At 32.2% G+C, this 13,333-nt stretch overlaps 1 protein-coding gene across 2 annotated transcripts; it reads right to left on the minus strand.

The window, feature by feature from the left end:
• Window positions 1-5,396: 5,396 nt before the first annotated feature.
• On the minus strand, window positions 5,397-7,699 carry LOC142618323 (dof zinc finger protein 1-like). 2 transcript variants are annotated; one of them, XM_075791239.1, is made up of 2 exons: window positions 7,407-7,699; window positions 5,397-6,893 (listed from the first exon to the last, which is right to left on the minus strand). In XM_075791239.1, exons 1-2 carry the CDS (start codon window positions 7,428-7,430, stop codon window positions 6,051-6,053), a joined length of 867 nt encoding a protein of 288 aa, XP_075647354.1. In that variant the 5' UTR covers window positions 7,431-7,699; the 3' UTR covers window positions 5,397-6,050. The 2 variants fall into 2 exon arrangements, with proteins under 2 accessions (XP_075647354.1, XP_075647355.1); XM_075791240.1 differs by lacking the exon at window positions 7,407-7,699 and adding an exon at window positions 7,069-7,237.
• Between the last annotated feature and the right edge of the window lie 5,634 nt (window positions 7,700-13,333).

Below are 13,333 nucleotides of genomic sequence, written 5' to 3' on the forward strand. Positions count from 1 at the left end.
TTTAAAACTTTAAATGATATGGCGGTTTGTACACTGATAATAAAATCATAATCATGAAATGGACAAAATGAAAAGACAAGAAAACTTGAAATATAGAAAAAGTCTATTTCGACTCGAATGGTATATATCCCGTCCACAATTTTATTATTACTATATTTTTAAAATCAATGTTTTGTTCATTTGTTTTGCTGTTAAAGGTTTTGATTTGTTTCGTATTTTACCATGTTTACATTTTTTTTTTTTTTACATCATGCATAAAATATAAATATATGATATTGTGGGTCGAAGTGCCATAAAATATTGTGGACATTTCTTGAAACATGTGAAACAAAATTAACAATTTCTAAGAAAGTGGTATTATATATATCTGATACATGATAGAATTTTTTTCATTTGTAAAATTTTCTCACACAGTCGAAAAAGAAAAGGAAAGAACTCTACTTTTTTTTTTTTTATGAACATGTACCTTGCATTCACTACTTTTAGATCATACTTTCTCCCTTGTTTTGATCTTTGCACGTTTTTCTCACACTTCATTGTTTAATTCACAACTTACTGATTATCAAAGCACTCAAGTTCATCGACCAACTATTTCAATATTTCCGGCCTTGGTAACTTTCAAACAATCTGCTATTTTAATTTTCAGGCCTTTGATGACTTCTATATCATTGATCCGGTGATTAGTTTTCAAGTCTTTGGTGACTTGTTTAGTCACTCGGATGATTTGTGTTTGAGGGCTTTTGATGACTTGTTCATGGTGCTCTGCTGTTTCAATTTTAATGCCTTTGGTAACTTGTGGAGCTGTGAATCTGTGATACTGAATCAGATTCCGATGCTTTGATGAATTTCTATTTAATCCTGCTAATCAAAATTTTAAGGTTTTGATGAATATATCTTCCAGTTTAACTTGACGAATGCACCATTCCATATATGCTAAATGCATAAGTTTGATTATGAGAAATTTAATTGTAAATTACCTTATCTCATGTTTGGATGAACTTATTATCATCAATTTATTCTGTTTAATTGATTATCATATAAAAATACAGTTGTACCTTTAAAAAGTTGTTGAGAAATATAGACCTCCGAGAACATCTATGTTGGTGGAGCTAAAATGAATAGTGTTTAGTTGATGAAAAAAAAGAAAAAAAAGAAGAAGAGAGAATTGATGTAAAAGCATAAAATAAAATAAAAAATTTTATCCCTTCTTGCTACAGTGAACTGCTAGTCTTGGCAGTTCACTATAGCAAGTTGGATAAAAAAATGGTTTGGCACCATTGATGTTGGGCTCTTTTTGGTGTTTGAGGTGGTAAAATAGCTATATATTTTACCACCACCAATATTAATGCTTTGTGGCTAAGTTTTAACCAATTTATACCAGATCGATTAACAAACCAATTATGATTTGTACGTTCATATTTGGTTAATCATGCCACGTAACAATATAGCCAAACAAATAAAGTGCTACAAATAAATAACACGACAATATAGTTGCAAAGTGAAAACTGTAACAGAAAAAAAAATTTCGGAGGTTTACTGCTAATTGTCAAGGAGAAATATACACTAGTAGAGTTGGAGTTGAAGCTGTTACAATAAAATTAACCAAATTTTAATGTTACCTCTAGTAGTGACTTAGTACTAAACTCTAGGCCTACAAACACAACTCTCTCCAAATTTCTTATAGTTATTTAATTATAATCGGCCCATTTATAGTCTAGCAATTAGAGCTCGAAATCTAGAGATTGGATGACTTAATGGGTTTGATTGAGAATTAGGATTTGCAATTCTCGATCTGTTGAATAGCTACGCTATTCTAGGCATGAGTCTTGAACTTGAAATGAAATCTAAAAACACACAAGATTTAACTTTTTGTTTATGGTTTGCCAACCTACGCATTATGAACCTAACAAAAGAGAAATTTTAAAAATTTGTACCTCAAATTTTTAAAAGGAAAAAAAAAAAAAAAAAAAAAGGCCAAATGGTAAAGAAAGTCCATAGTGTAGATTACCCATAAGAACATGGGTCCTTGAACTTTCCAAATTCCAATCCTTGTTTCAAAAGGTAACTAAGAGAAGATAAAGGATCCCATGACCTCAAAACCTAAAGAAGAAATGAAAAGGAAAAGTTATAGCGGACTATAAGGCAGTGGGTTGGTAGCATGCTTTTAAAGCCTATTATTGCTAGATCTTTAACATATTTGGCGACAGAAAAAAGTGTCTTTTGAAATGGTGATCGAAACTTCCCCTAAAAAAAACTATGAAACTTGTTGAGCTAAATTGCTGTGCATAATGCAAGGGAGCGACTTTAGAACATTGGTAGATGGATTATTAGGATAGAGCTAGTCACGTAAAGGTGGCCATGATTTCGATTTCCTCGAACAATACGGTGCTTTAAATGAATCATGAACAATTGGTCATGGCAGTTTTGAGTTTTAAACTTTTAATCACAGAAAGCCAAACTCCGAAAGTTGTTAACGCACAAATGCTCAACCCCAATAATTCAATGTACATCTTTTTGTTCCTACCAAATGATCATCATGCTACACGTATTACTTTGATTATTAGAAAGAATCTTGTCCATTGTTGATGACATTAATTATAGCACTATGCTCCCTTGCATTATTTTCATTAAGAAAATTCAAAAGAGTTTCTTCAATTTTCTGTGTATTTTGAATTCAAGGGTTTTAGCACTCAAGTGCATTCGTTGAAATAGATGGATCTCAATACCTAGGTGCAACTAACCTCAATCTGAAATAGACGTATTTTATTTTTTGTGGCTATCATGCATGCTGCATCGATAAAATACTTTCATTTTTGTAAGTATCATGTTGTGTCAATAATAAGAGACTTCATTGGTCGGAGGAAAAGAAAATGCAGGAACTAGGATGTAATTTGTATTATTAATTTACAAAATACCCATGAATTTTCCCACTGCTCAAGTATCACCAATAGATGAACATATTGACGAGCTCTTACTAGTGGCTTAACTATACATTTTTATTCTTGTTACACTATGAGCTTGGGAATAAAAATTATGTTTTATTTTGTGTACTTCACTTTATGTTCTATCGATGTTCCATCAATAGCAGTGTCACATTTTTTTTGATCCCCTTATAAAGCCAAAGTTTAATCATAAAAATTAGATACATGGCATACTGTATTTGGTAGAGTATAAAAGATTTTTTTATTTGTTTGTGCACATATTTCTTTTATTTTTGCTCCCTTGTAAGGCCCAAGTTTAGTCAAAAAAAAGTTAGATACATGATATATTGTAGTTTATGGAGGATAAAATGAATCCTAAGTATCAAACATAAGTTTTATTCATTTGTGCACATACTGTCTTGTCTGCTCTATAGCAATTCTAATAACATGCTTGTGATAAAGAAAGAAACGTCAACAACGTGCAGAATACACAATTTTGATCCAGTGATTATATATGACATTATTGTAGCCTGTATTTGAATTTGCTACGTTTGAATTCTGGCCTGTCTAGACCTAATTAAATGGAATTTGTAGAAATTAAACGTGAAGCTTAAATGTGATTGTGAAAGGTGACCACTAGAAAAATTATTGTCACATGGTTTTATGATATCGGCTAAGAAGTCGTACAACATGAACATAGGTGAATTGAAAAAAAAATAGTCTTATTAGCTCTTTAGGACCACAATGCCTACCGTTGAAATTCAAATTTAACAAAAGCTATCCCTACCCAAGAAGGACCTTGCTTAATGGTTCGACCAAAACATATTGGGTAATGATGGGAAATTAATGTGGCGTTGAAAACTACGTGCGTAATGAACTGTGAAAATGCTCAAAAATTATACAGTTATTATGGTAAATCATATTACTTGTCCATCATTTCATTAAAAAACTCTCATTTGGTTAACATTGCCAAGTCAATTTATGATAACATTAAAAAAAAAAATTAAACAGAAACTGACTTTCTTTTTAAATTGATTTGGTAATTTTAAATAAATAAGAGTATTTTGGTGGAATAGTAATCCACTATAAAGACGTATAATTTCTCAGAATATGTGAAGATAATATAACTTTTATTATATAAAAATTACAAATTAATATGACAACGAATGTGATTGGTGGGTTTCAACTTACTTGTGTATAAATATTTGAATTTTACTTTTTGTGGTTAGTAACACATTAATTTATAAGTTTAATGTAGTAAGATTTGCAGTACCACTGCCTACGCTACTAGTAAACTACTATTTGGCCACCACATTCTTAGTCAAAGTTATTCCCCATGAACCCTAATTGTCGCCGACACTAGGGGCTGAAGTTTAGTGAAAGTCTTAAATATTTTCACCCATTTCATTGACGAAAATGAGAGAGCAAAAGAAAAAAGATTGAAAGAGAGATTAATAGAGTAGATACTCATGTTTGGCAAAGAAAAGGACCTCCATGATAAGGTGGTGCCCCCCATTGCAATCAAACCACACTTTAATTAAAACCCTAGTGCTAAACACCCTAGACAACAAATAAAGGAAATCAATGAATTGTTCTCTTACCCTTATACTATACTATATATACTATATATTATATACTACTACTATATAGTATATATATTAATAAATGGAGGGTCAATAGATCTGGAGGATTTTTGGAGTGGAGGAGATTATTCCACACTCCACAGCACGCTTACCTAGGGGAATGTTTGTGGGTCCCACACCATAGCCAAACAGTATGAGTTACAGTCAAGCAAAATATTTATACATATTAAAGAAGAAAAAAAAAAAAGAGAATATATATAGGACATGGAGAGTAATAATGATGATGATTCAGGAAAATGGAGCACAATGTGATGAATGAGAGTTGAACTATGAGTGACTTTAAAAGAATAAAATACATTTAGGTAAGGTTTTGGTGGAGATGGTTAAAACTTTAAACTGTTTTTGAGCTAAGGTTATAGGTTTTTTTTTTTTTTTTTTTTGGGTGAAAGACTCTGACTACTATACACTATTACACTGTGAATTAAACTGATCTAGCTCTGTTTAAAAAGTGGTACGGCACTTTTGTTATTAGTATTTTTTTTTTTCCTTATGATTCCCACTTTTTGGTGATTAAAGTGGGTGTGGCATGTGCAGAAATGGTTCATGGGGTCATACCTAGTAGTTCTGGTATTTCTTTGATCAGATCCTATTTGCTTCATGAAAGTGCTTTAATGGGGTTGAAGAATCTCTACGACCCAGATAGTGTTGATAAAGAACCTGACACTTCTGACCTGTTGGCAAAGCAAAAAAGAGAACAAAAAAGAGAGAACTTTTGCTGTAAAGGATTGACAGCCATCATTCCAACTCACCTTTAAGCTTTAAAGTGCAAAGGAAATAGATATAATCCATAAAAATAAATTATCAATAATAATCAAAGCCACAAATCCCAGTGTTAATTAATAATAGACAAAGATTAAGATAGTCATTTGCTCATTAATTTAACTTTAGTACATGCTTCTGCAGAATATATATATTTTTTACTAAACTCTTGCTACCTAACAAACATGGAAGATTATTAAAATTTTGTAGCAAGATGAACAACATGATACACTGAACCCTTTGCTGTGATAGAAGAAACATAAGGAGTACTACCGAGGACCATGATACAAAGGCCAAAGAACTAGAAGTCAGGTTTCTTTTTCATCTTAATGAAGCCCTAAAAAGAGATATCATCAGTCTTTCCTTGGCATCTTGTTCTATCTTTACACAGCATTCCGTGACACACTTTTGAAGCCAACCTAAAATAAAGCTTCAAACATCCACATTGATCAAAGTGCAAAGAAAGAAAAAAAAAAAAACAAAAACAAAAACAAAAAGTACATAGAACTAAGAAAAATAAGGGAGAGAGAAGGAAAGGGAAGCAAATACTTTAAAAGAAAGAAAGAAAGAAACCCATGTACCCTATTTGTTAGTTTTGATTAACTCAAAACAAGTCACCCACCCAAGTGGAAGAAAAACCCAAAAAAAAAAAAGAGAAGAAAAAAAAGTGATTAAAATCACCAACTTCTTGTTCATCATCCATTTCTCTTTTTGGGGCTTAAATTATTTACCATGATCCACCTCCTAACATTCCATTCCAATAACCAGAAGAATCTCCCTGGCCTCTATTCTGATCAAATTCACTTGTGTTTGGGACTTGTTTCATATCCTCAATAGGAAACAAGAGCCTTGCACCAGTTTCTTGCACCCCTTGATGAAGACTACTCCCATATCCACCTTGAAACCCCTCAAGAGAAAAATTGAGACTTGGCTTGAATTCATGCAAAGGAAACCCAGTTGAATACATTGCACTGGAATCAGAAACTGACATGGGCATGAAAGAGCTCAACCCTCTTGATGTAATCCCAGTTTTGAGCAGTTCCATGGCTGAGAGTTGAGGTGAAGCAGAGGAGGTACTAGGGTTTTGATGGTGGCTTTTGCAGTTGTTGTTGTTGTTGTTGCTGTTGTCACTATAGGGTACCTCAATAAACTTAGATATGGTGTTGTAGTCCTCATGAGCTGGTGGATATGCTAGGTTAAGATCTTGGCCTTGATGGATCTTAGGGTTTTGAGAAGCAGACTGAGGGAAACTTGGTGGAGAAGTCAGATCAGGAAGCTTATTCTTTGAAGATGAAGCAGGTGATGTTGATGCTGATGGTGGTGTTGATGGAGTTGATCTTTTGTTCTTCCTTGAACCTCCACCCACAGGAACATTTCTTAAAGACCCACCTTCAGTCCAATACCTTCTACAAGTCTTGCAAAAGTATCTTGGCTGAGAGAGACTATAGTTATTATAGTAACAAAACTTGGTGTTAGTTGAATTACACCTTGGACAGTTGAGAGCTTGATCCTTTTGAGGCCTTGTCTTCATTTGCCTTGAAGCTTCCATAGGTTTAACCACTCCAATTCCCTGATAATAAATTTCAAAAAATAAAAAGGAAAGAAAGAAAGGACAGGAAAAGGCCATCAGTTTAAGATCAAAACAAAAGTATTTGTCACTGAAAAAGAATTTAAAGACAAAGAAAAGAGAAAGGAAAGTATAGTAGGAAACAAACAAGACAAAGAAAACAAGGAAGCTGCTTTACACTTTGAAGATTACACCAGCAATAAAAACAAATTTTAATAACTTTTTCTGAGTGCTTTATAGATGGTGGGAAAAAAAAAGTGCAGTACTTTCATGAACAACATGAAAGATCTTAAAAGATAGCACCATAAATTCAAACTATAAGTGGGGAGCTGAGCTGAAACAACATCATCTCATGGAAAAAATGAAAAGGGTATACTTATAAAACAAGCAACCAGAGAGTAAAAATTTTTAAAACTTAAAGCAAAATATTCTTTATTAGCTTTGAAAATCCCAAGCTAAGAACAAAATTTCATAATTTCATAGAGGAAAAAAAAATGAAAAAGTAGTCTCTTTTACCTGTGGCCACTGAGCTGTATCCATGGATTTAAGAGTCAGAAAAAAAAAGGAAGAGGAAAAGCTATGGTCTTCCAAGAGAAGAAAATCACCCACTTTTCAAGCTGATAGTCTTAAAGCAATATGAAACACTTGAGAAATGGCATATGTGGTGGTTCCATGTGTTGGCCAACTCTATATCTGTGAGTGAGAGGGTATTGTTGTCATTTTCACTCTTCATAATCATAGTCATATATGTTCTATTTTAAGAGTACCACCTGAGAGAATAGGTTTGAATAGGTGTAGATATGATCTCAGTTTTGCTCTCTAAATCTCTCGTGCTATCTTAGTTTTTGAGATCTTTTAACAAAGTATAAAAACTTGTATCTATAAAATAATGGAAACTGTTTATACTTATTTTACTAATTAGTAATTATCAAAAAAAAAAATCCTAATATTTGTAAATATACTAATATTGTGTACACGCGTGCTGTACAATAATTAGCAGGAAAAAATGTTCACTTTCAGTTAGTCAATCTTATTCCTTGTGGGTGTGTTTGTGCGTGTGACTGTGGACTTTAGTGGGTTCTTTTTTCTGACCAGAGAATGAGGAACAATGATTCTTGCTATTCTCATTTTGCCTCATATATATTTTATTAAATTTTCTGTGTTGAAAAGAGAGAGAGAGGTGTCTTTATATAAGTCAATTTCAAGCTGAATCACCTTGTGTAGGCATGATGTGTTTAAAATGAGAAACCAATTTCTTTCATGGGACCTATAAACTATAATGGTAAAGTAACCTACAAGTTTTTGGTTTTTGTTTGTTTTGTGACTTTTGTCCCTTAAGTTCTATCCCATTATAGCTTAATTAATTTACTTCAAAGTTCCTTCTTTTCCAACCTGCCATTTTGATAATTGATTTCCCAAATTTTTAAATTCTTTTGAACTGAAAATAAAATTGCTTAGAAAAGTCATCTTAATACCAGTTACCATGATGTTATTGGACATCATAATAATAAACATTATTTTTATAAAAAGCACCCAATAATTGGACACGTAAAACATTCCAAGGTACTATTTTCTTGACTTTTTAACACTGGGTTTGGATGACTGAGCAGCGGTACATGGTTTTAAACAGGGTTTGAAACTTAGAACTTTAGAACTTTTACTTGTATTACTTGCCAAGACCAAGTGAGAAATAGAGAATGAAAAATGTCTTATTCCAAAATGAGAATGAATGTATGAGGCCCCCACTTGCCAAGGAAAGTAGAAGTATCATGTAGACAAACAGAGAGTGAAAAGAGGGAAAGGGAGGAGGGTGGTTCTGCAATATTGTAAATTAGAAGCGACAGAAGCAACAGTGTGTGGGATCCAGTTTTGAGTGCTTTGGAATGATGTTTTGGCATAGACAGAAAATTGCCCCTCATAGGCTTTGTGACAAGGACTGCCTCCACAGTTGAGTCATACTCTCTAATGGAGAAAGTATTGTGTTCATTTCTTATTGTCCATGCTATGGATATGTATCATAGTAATTAAATATAAATAAATATAGTTTTTAAAATCATAGTAAAACTCTCTTCCACTTTTCACAATGAATGAAATATATATATAGATTCACATTTGACATCTTTGGGAAGATATGTCAACCATTAGGCTACAAAAAAAATTATTATATATAAACACAATTTATGAATTAAATTTAACAAAAATTAAATGACACGTTATGGTTCGACTTTAATTGAACCTCAAACCGACTTCAAAAACTTTAAATCTCTCTTATTCTTTTTTGATTTTTTGAATGGCCTGTACTTCAAAACCTTGAGTCCAAGCTCTGCCACCGCCCACAAACCCAACACCATCCATGTCCAATGACACAAAACAAACCACACAAGGCTAAATCGAAGGCCACTATAATCACCAATGACTAGATTGGTAGTCACTGTTGTGGCCCAACACGAAGATCCACAAACACAATCTGATGAGGGTGCAAGAGAAGGGAGCAAATTTTTGATTTTATGTTTAGAGGATAGAGAAAGAGTGAATAGAAATGGAGGAAATGTTTTACATAAGCTACTGTGCTTGTGTATATTTAGATAAGTGTTGTAAGATTGTGTATAATTTTATTACAATTCATACATATAGACACACACACATATATCTGTGTGTGTGTGTTGTTATATGGTATAGTAATGCAAAATTATTCATTTGTAATTTTTTAATTCATGTAAATATGATATTATAAGTAAGATATTTCAAAAAAAAAAATATATATATATATATATATGTATGATTGTATTATAATTTTACAACCAAACATATAAAAAATAATAGTTATTACATTACAACACCTTATATTCCCAATAATATAGATTATCAATCCTATTGTAATTATCATTCATTATATCAAACAAGCCTTAAAATAAAAATCTCACTCTAACATACATGTAATACACACACACACAAATCACAATACTTTTAACAATTTTTGAAATGGCATTTTGTGATTATTTTAAAATAAAAAATGTTACTTTTAATAGTAGTTCACATGAAAGGAATATTGCACTAATTACAACTTACCAGCAAAATACAAAAAATATATATTACTAGAAAATCTTCAGAACTTCCTTTATTGCAACAATTTAGGATCCGTTTGGTTATAAAAGTAAAAAAGTGAGAAGATGAAAAAGTAGGAAGATATAAAAGATTTGATTTTCCCTCAGGTGTGTTTGGCTGGAGGAGTGGAAAAGTGTGAGGGTGAAAAACTTTTTTGTTTGGTTGGAGAGAAAAGGGAAAGGATGAAAAATGTAGTTTATATAAATTGACTATTATGTCCTTGTTATATAATATATAAGAAATAGTGGAAAAGTGAGAGGGGTAGGTGAGTTCAACAAAGTGAGGGTATTTGTGTAAATTACATCATTCAGCATCTTTTCCTCCCAAATTGAGGGGATAAAAAAATGTGGGCTCAAAGAGATAATTTTCATCCACATTTTTTGTCTCTCTTGTTTTCTCTCCTGAACTAAACGGTGGAAATGTCATTTTTCACCCTATTTTCTATCCTCCCTGTTTTCATCCCAACCAAAAATACCCTTAAACTCTCCAACTATTTCCATTTTACTTAACAATAAGGGTGCGTTTGGATACCGCTTATTTTGCTAAAAACTGAAAAAAAATTAAAAAAAATTTGGTTACTATTCAAACTTACCAATACTGTTCATTTGTCTTAATATACTGATCATGTAGACAGTGCGCCAGATGTTGTTCAAAAAAAAAAAAAAAACACTAAAAACGCTGAAAACGCTAAACGTAAAACGCAAGAGTCAATTCAAACGCTAACGAGTAAAATATTCTAGCATCTTTGCTCACCCAGGTTTAAAACATCTCTTTATCATTTACCTCCATAGGAGATAACGACATAAACGGGAAAGTAACTCAAGAAACTTTAGAGAAAGTCTATTGGCCAAATAGATGATAACGTGTTCCACACTCTTTATTTATTTTAGACACTTATTATTGTAGAGTCTTTTGGGTAAATATTGGTAAAAATCAAGTTTTTTGGGATTATAGTCACTGTTCAAAGTTATTTGGGGAAATGAGGAGAGAGAGTGAATTTCGGCAACAGTGTTGCCGAAATTCGAAGAAAAGTATGAGAGAGAAAATGCAATTTGAGGAGAGAGAAATTTTGAGAATTTCGGCAACAGTGTTGCCGAAATTCCTTCTGCCCAGCCTGCCCGCATGAGTGCTCAAAAGGAAAAAATAAAAACGGTTTGCGGCAATCCCATTGCCGAAAATGGAGGGAAAAGAAAAAAAAAATTGAATTATGGCAATGGTAGTGCCGAAATAGTGGGGGAGAAAAAAAAAAAAAAAAAAAAAGAGAAATGTGGCAATGGTAGTGCCGAAATAGGGGGGAGAAAAAAAAAAAAAAAAAGAGAAATGTGGCAATGGTAGTGCCGAAATTGGGGGGAGAAAAAAAAAAAAAAAAAAGAGAAATGTGGCAATGGTAGTGCCGAAATAGTGGGGGAGAAAAAAAAAAAAAAATGAGAGGAAGAGGTGAATATTTTCACAACAAATTATAAGTGTCAGGTTATTACTAGTTGTTATTGTTAGGGCAAAAAAATATCTTAGCGTTAGGTTCAAATTTGAACCAACAACAACTAACCACCTATAATTTATTGCAAAAATAAAAATGTTGTTTACGTTTTTTTTTTCCTTTTATTTCGGCAATGTCATTACAAAGAATCTCTACAAAAATCTCAGTTTTTATTTTATTTTTTATTTATGGTACACATCAATCATTTTTTCTCTTCTATAACTTTCTTTCATGTACGTTTTAGAATTTAAGTACTTTGAATAATAATCAAACGGTACTTGAATTTGTTTCAAACAGACGGACAAGACAAGAATCAAACACTCAGCGTACTTGAGTTTGTCGTTTTCCCCTCCGGCAATTCCTTTTTTTTTTTTTTTTTCTCTCCCACTATTTCGGCACTACCATTGCCACATTTTTTTTTTCTCTTCCACTATTTCGGCACTACCATTGCCACATTTCTTTCTTTTTTTTTTTTCTTTTTTTTTCTCCCCCACTATTTCGGCACTACCATTGCCACATTTTTTTTTTCTTTTTCTCCCCACTATTTCGGCACTACCATTGCCACATTTCTCTTCTTCTTTTTTTTTTTTTTTTTTCTCCCCCACTATTTCGGCACTACCATTGCCATAATTCAATTTTTTTTTTTTTCCCTCCATTTTCGGCAATGGGATTGCCGCAAACCGTTTTTATTTTTTCCTTTTGAGCACTCACGCGGGCAGGCTGGGCAGAAGGAATTTCGGCAACACTGTTGCCGAAATTCTCAAAATTTCTCTCTCCTCAGATTGCATTTTCTCTCTCATACTTTTCTTCGAATTTCGGCAACACTGTTGCCGAAATTCACTCTCTCTCCTCATTTCCCCAAATAACTTTGAACAGTGACTATAATCCCAAAAAACTTGATTTTTACCAATATTTACCCAAAAGACTCTATTATTGTATGTACACATCATACATTTTATATTTTAAATATAAACATCAATAAATAAATAAATAAAGTGTTAACATCGCATGTAAAAATATGCTCGTTAAGATAAAAAGTGATCAAAGTTAAAATAATTCTTTTTTATTATGTAAAAATGTAACAATTAATTTTGTGGCATTTTTTTTATAGGATTTTTAGATGGTCACATAATAAGCATTTAAATTTTTATGGACACATAAAAATATAATTATAGGGTTTTAAAAAAAAATAATAATTGGCCTATGTGAGTCTATGATTTCACCACTAACGAGTCATCATTTAGCAAAGTTGTGGAAAATTTTGTCACTAGACTCACTCTTACTCATAGAGTAAGTCTAGTATCACAAACTTTTCGACAACTTTGCCACGACTTTGCTATATGGAGACTTGTAAATGGTGAAATTATTGACCCACTATTTTATTTTTATCCCTCACGAGTCGTCACATGACAAAATTGTGGCAAACTTATAGAAAAATTTGTACCACTAAACTTACTCTTACTTAGAGTAAGTCTAACATTGTAAACTTTTGACAACTTTACCACAATCATGAATGGTGAAATCATAGACTCGCTATTTTATTTTCGACCCTCAAGAGTGCTCTGAGGTAAAGTTGTGGAAAATTTTGTAAAACAAGACTTAGAGTCTGTTTGGGATCCGCTTATTTTGCTAAAACTGAAAACTTTTTGCTGAAAGTACCGAAGATAAAGATAAAAGTTAGTTAAAATAGTACAGTGAAAACCATGGATAGTATCAAAAATACAGTGAAACCCATAAATAGTAGCAAAAATAAGCTGAATAGTAAAATAAGCTGGTTTTTTAAGTTAAAGCCGAACAAACACTTAGAATTTGTTTAAATATCGCTTATTTTGCTGAAACTGAAAATTTATTACTGAAAATA

Source organism: Castanea sativa, chromosome 12, assembly GCF_040712315.1.
Source record: "Castanea sativa cultivar Marrone di Chiusa Pesio chromosome 12, ASM4071231v1".
Lineage (NCBI taxonomy): Eukaryota > Viridiplantae > Streptophyta > Magnoliopsida > Fagales > Fagaceae > Castanea > Castanea sativa.